This window comes from Poecilia reticulata, chromosome 7 (assembly GCF_904066995.2).
Source record: "Poecilia reticulata chromosome 7, P_reticulata-male-v2, whole genome shotgun sequence".
NCBI lineage: Eukaryota > Metazoa > Chordata > Actinopteri > Cyprinodontiformes > Poeciliidae > Poecilia > Poecilia reticulata.
In genome coordinates this window covers 28,141,952-28,153,162 of record NC_088836.1, presented here as the reverse complement: position 1 = coordinate 28,153,162, position 11,211 = coordinate 28,141,952, and the positions used below count along the sequence as shown (strand labels likewise).

At 36.3% G+C, this 11,211-nt stretch overlaps 1 protein-coding gene across 1 annotated transcript; it reads left to right on the top strand.

The window, feature by feature from the left end:
* The first annotated feature begins 2,251 nt into the window (after positions 1-2,251).
* LOC103467809 (uncharacterized) lies at positions 2,252-7,708 on the top strand. The gene is made up of 5 exons (XM_008414484.2): positions 2,252-2,468; positions 3,448-3,774; positions 3,884-4,201; positions 6,611-6,764; positions 6,870-7,708. The coding sequence occupies exons 1-5, from the start codon at positions 2,312-2,314 to the stop codon at positions 7,015-7,017; spliced, it is 1,104 nt and encodes a 367-aa protein (XP_008412706.2). The 5' UTR covers positions 2,252-2,311; the 3' UTR covers positions 7,018-7,708.
* Positions 7,709-11,211: the final 3,503 nt, after the last annotated feature.

Sequence of the window (11,211 nt, the reverse complement as noted above, 5' to 3'; positions counted from 1 at the left end):
GTGCTACCATGGAACCGGGAGTGAAACATCAAGAAAACAAACCGAGTCGTGCATGTGTGCTTTTAAACACGTCCAAACAGCTCAGCCTCTAAAAGTCAGAGTGCAGTGCAAGCTGTACAGCCTGTTGGACGACATTCAGGATACAGGCGAGGAGTGGAAGAGGGATGTAGGCAGGAAAAAAAAGAGAGTGGTCAAAGGAAGGGCATCTGAGAGTCTAGCTTTCTGAAAAGTCTTCATCTACCTGTTCTAGATCATTTTAGATTTCACTTATTAAAAATGTGACGACTCAGTTTGTCATTTTACACAAAAACGTATTTATTAGTAAGCAGAAGAACTTTTTGTCACAAAAGGAAAAAACCCTGTGTCAAATGTCCTTCAACAAACATAATTACTACCCACCTGTGAAGATGAATTACATTTAATGTAGGAGGAAACTTTCTAAATAAAATTAAGCTATTTATAGTAGGTGAAATAAAAACAACATTTTTCTGTGATCAACAGGTGCCATACATTGGGTTAGTAGCATGGTGACATCTAGTGGCTTTGTGCTAAACTTAAACCAAACAATTTACTGCAGGTCAGTACAGTGATCAACAATCACTGTGATTTATAGTCAAAGTAAAAGTCACCTTTCTTCAGTTCATTATTTTAAAAGATTTTTTGTTATTTCTTAGATCAGAATTATGTTAGCGTGCCCCTAGAAAAACAAAGAAGCAGAACGTGATTAACTATGTTTTATGTTAACAAAAACTAAGCACACCCTCTGATTCATTAACCTGCATAACCAGGTCTAACATCAATAACTTGAAAAACGGTTTCTTGCTAAAGTATTCACACCCTTAAACTTTTCCACCCTTTGTCATAATAAAACTATACTTTTTGATGAGTTTTACACAGATTTATGTGAAAGACTTGCACAAATTAGTTCAAGTGAAGCTAAATGAAAATAGACATGTTTATTAATGGTTTTTAAGAGATGAACCTCTTAAAACTGTGGCATTTAGCACCTTTTCTTTGTATACTTTTAGATAGCATTCACTACAGTAACATGCCTTGTGAAGTCATGCATTTTAATCTCATAAGTAGCTGTTCTGTGAAGGACATTAGCAAACAAAACAGCACCATGAAGTTCAAGGAGTTTCAAGGAGCAGGCAGGTTAGGGTTAGGCCGTGGAGAAGCCGAAAGCACAAATCAGGTTTTCAAACAATCTCACAAACAGCACTCATCAGGGACTCAGCCTGACTGCTGCTTGTAACCCTGGGGAAGCTGGGGAAGGTGATAAAAACTTCTGACAGGCAAACTATTAGTTGTACACTAACTAAATCTGTCCTTGTTGATGTTATATCAAATTATTTTAGAATTGGTGAAATCCATATTATTTATAGAATTTACAATAGGTGGGCTGTCTTTATAGAAGAGGTTTATCCTTTTTGAAGATGGAAAATCTGAGATATGGCTCTCTGGTATTCTCTGTATTTTTTTCTCAGACTAGAATAATCTTATTACACCACAGTGCACACCCAAACCCTAATTAGGATTTAGGAAATGCACTTCTTTTTAATAATTTCAAGTTACTTTTCTTTATATTTCACTTTACAAATTCATCCAGTAGGCCAGATTGAACCCTCTAGCTGGCTGGGTTTGGCCCATGGACCTTACATTTGACACCCCTGCTCTACACTTGAACTGATAAAGTACTGCTAGCACTTAATGTCAGGATCTGAGTTGTGTGGCGGTGCTTGTCAGACTTTTTCCTTCAAATGGTGGTCATTGCTGATGGGCATAGTGGAGCTTCAGCAGCCAATACACCTTCCTGCAATTATCTAATCACCTGCAGAGGTTCCTAAGAAGCTCATTTGACCCCTAATGGTTTGCCTATTCTGGTTAGAGTCAAGTGAACCAACTCTGTTTTGGCAAACTCTGATCTCTAGGCTTCTGTTTATTCTGCCTGACTTGATAATCACAAGACCACAAGCTGCTTCTCAATCATCATCTTATTATTTATCCTGCACATTATCACCCATCTCACACACTGTGTCTTACTTTATAGACACTGTTTCCAGGAGCCTGAGCCCCAAATCCTCATGCCCTTTTCCTTTCTACCTTGAGTCCTATCCACGATTCTACAGGAAATATGACACTTCATTCTTAAATCACAAATCTTCAGTTCAATACAAGTATAAAAAAGGTGGATTTCAGTACATAAGAGGTCCTCTGAGAATGTCCAATAATAAACATGAAACACTGGCTGTGATGTAATGGAAAAGCAGATGTGTTTGAGGCAGAAGAGCAGGTAACATACTCAGACTATATGCCTCTGAGGTTCTATGTGAAGAGGCGAAAGTGGTTCAAACCAACAGGAAATTCAAAGCGATGCAGTCCACCTCTTGAGTTTTCCGAGCAATCAAAACCGAAGGCAGCTTTTAACATCAGCATGAAGACATTGTGTCTACTTTTGCTTGTACATAGTGAGTAACCTATGACTTAATATTTATTATTCCTTAGTTTATTTGCTAATTGTTTTTAGTTTTAAAGATAGAAACATAGAAAATAATTGTTTTCCAATATTTGTTTATATCTGGAAAGATGATGGAGTAGATAAAGTAGAAACTAAATGTTTGTTTCACTTGTATAAAGTCAGATAAGAAGTATTGGATAAATAAATAAACACAAAGTAAATTCAGTGGTAATTTTATTGTCATTGCTTACAGTGAAAATCCCCAGCACCATTTGTTCGAAATTTGAACACTTTAATGAATACAAATTTTAATGTTAAAAATAACATTGCTTTTTCAAAATGCAATGTATCAGTTTGAGATGAATGTTTAAACAGTAAATAATGTTTTATTTTATTTTCTCCCCTGTTAATAAGAATAACTGAAAGTTGAATTAAAGGTAAATATTCTCATAGAAATATTCCCTTTGTGATGAATATCTAAGTTTACTGACATCTCCAGCACTACTTACCTTAGCAGGCACTATGTAATAAACCTTTAAATAATTTTTACGTTTTTTTGCATTACCAAAATTTTACACTGAAAAGTTTTGAAAAAACCAACATTTTGTTTCATCATGCACATTCAACTTGATTTTTTATTTTTATTTTTTTTAAGGAAAATTTCTAGAAGGACATGTATTCATACTGTTAGAACTGAACAAAGTCACAACATTTTGTAGAGTTGAAGCACACAGAGATAGGAGTGTTTGACCACTCCTCCTGGGGGGGGATTTTGGCCTGACAATGTTAATTTTATGTTTTAGGTGAACCTGTTAAGCTTTGATATGACATATGGTTGGAATTAAAATCCTGCCCATAATATGGGGTCATGTTGGATTTCTCTAAAAATCTTTATTTGCTGGCACCCCTGACTCTTTATCAGGGATGCCATAACTCTGGCTAGTGATGTGTTTCCCTTCTGTAAACATTATATGTCTTGAATTTTTCAGCAAGCCTTCAGCTGCAATGCGATAAAAGAGACATCAGAGCACATATTGGAGAAGAATTCATAATTGTCTGCACTTATGAAAGTAAATTCCTGTTCAGTAAGAAGTACTGGTGTAGAGGACCCTCTCGACATAACTGTGACATTTTGCGGGATACCGATGGTGTTGCAAAACCCAAAAATAAAAACAGATTGAGGATATCTGACATGAAAAGACGTATCTTTGTGATGGTAACAAATCTCCAAATTGAGGACTCTGATGTTTATTGGATTGGGATCGAAAAAATGAATGCTGACATAATGACATCAATAAAAGTGACCGTCACTCTCGGTAAGAGCCGTAAATTAATTAATTTAGAGCTCTAAATTAATGTGTGAACTCCTTTTAGATATTGCATTGTTTACTGACTTCCAAACTGACTGTTCTTTTTTTGTCCCAGTTCCAGTGTCTAAGCCCAGACTTTGGCCCCTGACTCCTCTGACAGACGATCCAACATGCTGGGGGAAGCCAGTAACCATCCGCTGTGGTGGTACAAAGGGAACCAATGTTTTTTATGCCTGGTATCAGAACATTCACCACAACAGTTTCCTGCTCCTCAGCTCTTCAGATCTAAGCTTACACTGCAGCATGTTAACAGAGGACAGCGAGTATTACTGCTCTGCCAGTAACAGCATCAGCAATGCTCAGAGTGATGCCCTTTCAGTGAAGATCCTCTTGCCTGACAACAGCAGCTGCATCTATGTTGCTAATGTTCCCGGTAAGAACCAAAGTGATGTGACTAAAGTTGTCAAACCTCATGAAACCATCAATATCTTTCATAAAATGTAGCAAATAATGAACACAGATAGAATAATAACATATAGAATGTTATGTGGCCAAATCAGAACATAACACTAAATGTTTAACAAAAATAATGTGTGCTTTTATGCAAATCTGTTTAAATCTGCTTGTTTTCTATTACATGTTTTAACTTTTATGGTACCACAGTTATGATTAGCTTTGGTGTTGCTACTGCATGTCCTTTTAGAGAGAACATCCAGTGAAGTTCAAATATGCTGATAAGGTTCGTGTTTGTGGTCAAACAAGAAAACATGCACCAGACTTAGTGATGATGTTACAGGAAGAAGAACCGTGTGTGAGTGGTCTGGTGAAGATGTGTGCCTGCTGCTTGGTTTCCTCTTTGGTAGCCTATACTCTGTGGTCCCCTACTTATGCAAACAAACTGTCATGATAGTTTTAAGAAGAAATTTTGGTCATCTTTATGTCAACAACAGAAACTATGGCCATTGTGACTGCACTTTACTATTAATAAGTCATAAAATATAATAGATTAAAGTCACGGTTGTGGTGTAAAGGAGAAGACTTAATTTCAGTTGAGTTGTTTTATGTATTGAGAAGCAGAAATTCAATGAATTCAGATGAGCAACAGCACATAAAGTATACAATGATTTATTTATTGTAATCCAAGCCTAACTGACAATAACAAGCTGTGTCCACTCACAAGGCTCTGTTAAAGCCGTAATTTATTCTGCTACTCTCACAAACATACATTCTTCTCCCACAAAACTGTGTGGGAGAACTCAGAACTGGCAGCGAACCGAGAGAATAGTAAACAAGGATTGACATCAAGAAGCATGTTTGTGTTTTTAAAAAGCAGTGCTGGAAAAGTGACTTCTAACAGATTATAGTTTGATTCTTTGAGATTTGTTTCTTTTCTAGTGGATCTTTTATTTATTTATATATATATAAATATATATATATATATATATATATATATATATATATATATATATATATATATATATATATACATGTTACTCTAAGAAATCTAATCCTCTGATAAGATTGCAGAAGCTTTCACTACATTATATTTTGGTGCCACTCTCTTAATTTCACTGTAGAAAAATACTGGCAACGTAAAACACTGTCAATCAGTGTTGCTTCCTAAGTGGACAGTTTGATTTCACAGAAGTTTGATTTACTTGGAGTTATATTGTGTTGTTTAAGTGTTCCCTTTATTTTTTTGAGCAGTATATATGTCATGTTATTCTGTCACAACATAGTGAGAGATTTAACAAATATGTGAAAAACATACATTGAGTATAAAGGTTACATACTGCAGCTTTAAGAAATCTACCAAGTGAACATATGTAGGGAAGAGGACTGAGTTTTGGGAATTGTACAGAACTGAATTGGACACTGCTTTTTAAATGCTCCTTTATTCATCTGAGACAACACGCCTCTTGTTAAGCCTGTCTGTTTAGTGACTGTTCTGGGCAGTTTTGCAGGATTTTATTGAGATATTGATTTTAATCTTCACAAACAGCTTCCATGTGATAACTATTTGTAAGCGTGTCCCTAACCTTTAGCCCTATTCCCAACAGCTGAAAAAAACAAATGATAATATTGTGCAACTCTGGTACAATTCCAATCCAGTGTTGGATCCTCAGACAGCATCTCTGTACCCTGGGCCAAGAGACTTTATCAAGCTTTTTTCAGTTGCATCTGTGCTCTGTTACAGAGCACCTGATTCAAAGGAAATCACATTCATATAAACGGGTTTGTGAGACGCCTGTGCTTAATTCATAAATTTACATTGGGTGCATTGAATAAATAAAACATCTAAAGCATGCAGAGAAGATAACCTTTACAACCAGAATCTGGACACATGCCTTTGGAAGTGGTGTTGATCAACACAAAAACCACAAACCACAAATAACTGCAGCACATGTGTGTTAAGTGGGCCAAAGATCAACAGCATTTATGTGAAAGACTTATATGGTCACACAGCAGGGGGCTCAAGCTGAAAGGTTTGAACCACAAGATATTAACTCTGTGGTGCCTTTAGTGTTTAATACTCTGGTTTAACATGTTGTACACCGCCTGGTTATGGTTTATTGTTCTTATGAGGATTTTAATATGATTCAGACCATAAAAAGGTGATTCTTTTTAAGTACTCATAAAAAAAATAAACTGAACAGAAAGTGTGTTAACCATTTAAGACACATAGCTAACACATCTGTCACAAAGGTAACAGAAGTCACCTTTGTCAGATTTACCTTTATCAAAGGTTGAACATCTATGAGGTTTGATATTTTATTACCATGCTGTTAAAATCAGCAGTTTTCCACAGTGTTCTGTAAATATCTTTGCTCTTATTTATTAGGGCAGCCTGTTTATGACTGCGCAGACAGAATGAGGACCACTGTGACTGAAACTTCACCAACAACAACCTGCATAGAAACTACAAAAATCCCCTCTGACACCTCAGAGCAGTCTTTACAAGTCAATCAAACTGCCATGCATGCGTTTTTCAGCAGGTTAGAATGCATCTTTTTACTGTCCCCCTGATGGAAATAATATATAATGGACTGAAATGATTGAAAGTAAACTCATCTGAAAACGTTGTCGCTTCTTTTTTACAGCACATGGACTGGAGTACCACTGTGGTATGAGCTGCTGAGATGGGGTTCTATGACAGTCTTAATCATAAGTCTGTGTATATTTATCAGCTGTACAAAAACAAGACACAAGAAACATGGCAGAAGGAGGAAAAAGTTTAATATGGGGTGAAATCCTTTTTTTTAAGTCAATTTCATTGATTTTAACATTCCTTGTACAGATGTAATCTTTAAATAAGCAGTATTTGCCTCAATTTGTACTGCATGCTTAAATGTCCAAAAGCCTAAATAAAGTAGAATTACTGAATGACATGCAAATGAATACTTAAGGTAAGACTATGCACTACAAGCGACTACACAAATTTCCAGAATTTGCTTTTACCTGAGTTATTATACAAAATATTGAGTTGAATTTGAACATTTATGTGGATAAACACCTGTTTTGTTGTTTGAACTGTTTCCTATAATACATTTAAAACAAAGTATAATATAACAGTGTTTTGTTGTGAAAAAAATAAAATTAGGATTCAAAGATTGGAACAGTTTTGGAATCCTGTAAAAAACAATTCTGCTTCCAATTATGGCACACCCTAAAACATACACAACATTTAGGTTTGTTTTTTTTCTCTTTTTACTTTGCCATGTTACACATATTTAGCAAATGTAAAAATGCATTTAAATCCTTTGTAAGGACCACAAACCTTAATGAAATGTATTTAAATTTTGTATCGTAGACCCAAAAAGAAGGTACAAATCTGAGAAGTTGACAGCAGTTTTTATTTTTTCTTAAAATACAACATTAAAGGTGTGACATGTATAGTTAAGCAACCCGAATTATGGTCAGATGAGACCAAGTCTTAACTTTAAACCACTTACAAAATGCTTTATGGAGGAACACTAATGCTTTGTATCACCCTGAATGCAAGTTTATCTAGTTGTTTACCAACACATTCCACAGAGGGTTGCTCTGCGGGATGTTGTTGCGCAACAACCCCCCCCCCCCACACCCCCCCCCCACCCCCAGCTCCCCTTCTCTCTCTACTTCCCCTTCTCAGAGGAGGGAGATGTGCAGCCAGCTCTCCATCTAATGGGTGAATTGAGTTTCCTAAATCTGCTGGGATTTTACCCTGTCCAGAACTGAAGTAACCTCTGTTTATGCTGGCGTGGAGAAAGACTAGCCTGGTTTCTAACGACCTCCCCCTCCAGATGTCCCACCCTTCTTCACCCTGTGAATTAGCCAGATTGAGCAGCCTGCAACCAGCTAGCTTCACAGAGCACACCTGTTAAGGTTGCTCTTTCTCTTTATTACACCTTGCACTTGTTACTGAACCAGGTTGGTTTTAGTGACTCGTACGAGTCCCAAGGGTGTTGTTTTGGCTAAAAGCAACCTATAAAACATTTTCCACTTTTTCCTCCCAGAATCAAACTTCATAGCTATTTCACAACCATCAAAGAACTTTAAGGTGACTCATTAATTGAATGTCCACAACATCTTTTAGATTTTCTTAGTGCTAATTAGTTTATTAGTAAGGCAATTTTGCAAGGGTCAGTACAGCTTAATTCAGTAGCATAAATAATCAAATAAGTAAAATCAATAATCTAGTCTATCTTTCCCTAATGCTGACACTGAGAACTAAAAAAAGGAAACTTTGAGAGAGACAGACGGAGTTTGGCATCTTGAACCCCAGAACTGGCCTGATGATGAAGAAGGTGTTACAGGAAGAGTACTGACTTAGAGCAGCAGGTCTCGGGCCTCAGGGTGACTTCCTCATGCGCGTAGCAGTCCTCAGCTTCTTGTCTTGCAGCTCTGTAGCTCCCTTCTCACGATCTTCCTTGTCCCACAGAAGGAACACACCAGAAGATAAAGACAAAGGAACACGCCTTTGTCTTTATCTTCATCTTTGTCTTGGTCTTTGTCTTTGGGGTCTGAACCCAGCTGATGAGAGAAGTGCGATTTGAAGCCACATGTTGCTAACGGGTTGGTCCCCATATGCAGAACAGTCTCCGGCTCTGTGGCCCCGGCTCTTCTTCAGCTGCAGAGTTCTTTGTCCATCTCGATCTTGGCTCGAAGCTGCCTGAAGGATCCAACCAAAGATTCCTCTTTTGCACCCACCTTTTAAAGGGTTTATCCACCTTTTGGTGCGTTTGCATTGGCTAGCTTTGTTGCTGTGCCTGTCTCATTGGCTGACTGCTTGGACAGAGGATCTGATGTCCATCACCTTGGAGACCTTATGACCTGATGTCTGTTTCAATGATCCCCGAGTTGCTCAACAGTCCACCTACGTCTGTTGCTTGCCCAACCTTTTCTTAGGAAAGTTAAAGTTTAGCAATAAGGCCTTGGTTACCTCCGCTCTCCCATCAGTTCTTATTTCCCCCTAACCTTACACCTACTATCTACCTTCAACACAACATCAGTGACCTTTAATTACAGTTACACATTTTACACCGTTTCCAGTTCAATGTCAAAATCACATTTATAACCTTTTAGTTTCTCTGGTTTAGCATTCATTTATGATATTACAATAACCATAACTTATTAGTTACTCTTATTATAATCATAATGTGAATTATTAGACATTTCTGAAAAGAAACCAAGAATAATTCATTATTCTAATTATTTGATACCAAGTTACATCTACTTGTTTCACCTTTAAGTACTTCCACAAGTGTAAGAGTAAGTTTTAAATATTCTTATAATCAAACCAATATCAACCACTGGTTAAACCAATATTAATTATTGGCTTAATTATAAGTTATTATTATTAATTTAAGTATTTTACTCTGGGTTTTATCCAATTACTCAAAATGTTTAGATTTTATTAAACCTTTAATGGTTAAAACAAGGAATGGTCTGAACTATTTTTATACTCATGCAATCTGGAAACTTCCTCTTTTTTCAGGAAACCTGCTCTTCCTATTTCATGACTCTCTTTCTGCCTGACTATGATTTTTTATGATTAAATAGAAAAAAGAAGAATCTAAGCAGAGTTTGCAGGACACAATTACAATGCACACAACCAGATTAATTTTAATACAGTCTGACTCTACTGTTGGGTCTTGATGTCACCTGTGTAATGAATTTTAAAGGTAACTTTACTTATTGTTATTAAACTAAAATCTCCAGCATGGGGAAGTGGGATAAGCTCGACTTGTCTCGACAGGGAGATTTATGATTTTGAGGTTGAAGAGGAAATTAGTGGGAAATGTTTATATATTACATCATACTCTATTAATATCTTGTTTCAGGATTTTCATTGTCCCACCCAAAGCATTGCAAATGACCAAACAGAAACCATGGTTTATAAAAAGAGTGTTCCTGAAATGGAAGTCAGTGTATAGTTACTCAGAACAATAATGGCACACCCATAATTTCCTAAAATTCATTCTGTGTTCTCTGCAGGATGTTTAGATATTTTTCTTGTGCTCCATTCAGACAGATTGTTGGAAGGAGTAGGACATTAAAAGTTTATTTTTATAAAATGCTCAAGTCTCACAGATATTTTCTGAAAATTATTGTGCTACATCCTGCTTAAATGTATTTTCTCATTTGGGTCCACTAACACATGCAGTTGATTTCTACATTTTGTATAGCCTATTTGTAGTTTAGCAGCTTTGTACTATAATTTTTTAGTTAAGAGAAGTATGCTATCCAACATTTTACCATGTGTCAGTTCAAACCTGCCAGGGGGATGGTTTATATCTGCTTTGTTATTTTATAGACTGCTCAAAATTTTCTGTAAGCAAAGTGATGTGATTGTGATATATCTTCAGCAAGAGATCTGTCCCTTATTTGTTTTGATCAGGGATCATGATCTGTCACATTTTAGACCAAAAGTGGTCCTAAACTGAGATCAGAACCAACATAAGTTGTGGAAAAGTGCTCCTCTACAGATTGAATCTATTTTTGATTTCAGACCATCACACAGATTTGAGTGTCAGACAAAGATGATCTCAATAAAGACTAAATTCAGTTTATAAATGATAGTTTTATTTATTACGGAAAAAAGACATTCATACAATTGTGGCAATTTCTGGAAACAAATATTAACCACTTTTTAAATTATGAATCAACTGTAACGCTACCAATTTTGAGTTTAATTTAAAGGCCACACTCAGGCCTGATTACCACCAGAACTGGAATCACAAAACAAAAATCCCTTAAATGGACAACAAAATCATGTCCTGACCTAAAGAAAGAAAGACAAATCGGTCTCCTCTGTTTAGAGGGGGTTGCAAAGCCTTTCCTTAACCTCAGGTACACTTGTGTTATCTACACTTATCTACAAATACTTTCTGTCTACTTAAAAATAAATAAATAAAGGAAAAAATTTGCGTAATTTATTTATGTTGATCAAGCAGTACTGTT

What these genes read in the sequence shown, in the direction of transcription:
- LOC103467809 (XM_008414484.2), top strand. Translation starts at nt 2,312, where the DNA reads ATGCCTCTGAGGTTCTATGTGAAGAGGCGAAAGTGGTTCAAACCAACA. An exon ending in TCTACTTTTGCTTGTACATA is followed by an intron (nt 2,469 to 3,447) that starts GTGAGTAACCTA and finishes TGAATTTTTCAG; the next exon opens with CAAGCCTTCAGCTGCAATGC. An exon ending in ATGCATGCGTTTTTCAGCAG is followed by an intron (nt 6,765 to 6,869) that starts GTTAGAATGCAT and finishes TCTTTTTTACAG; the next exon opens with CACATGGACTGGAGTACCAC.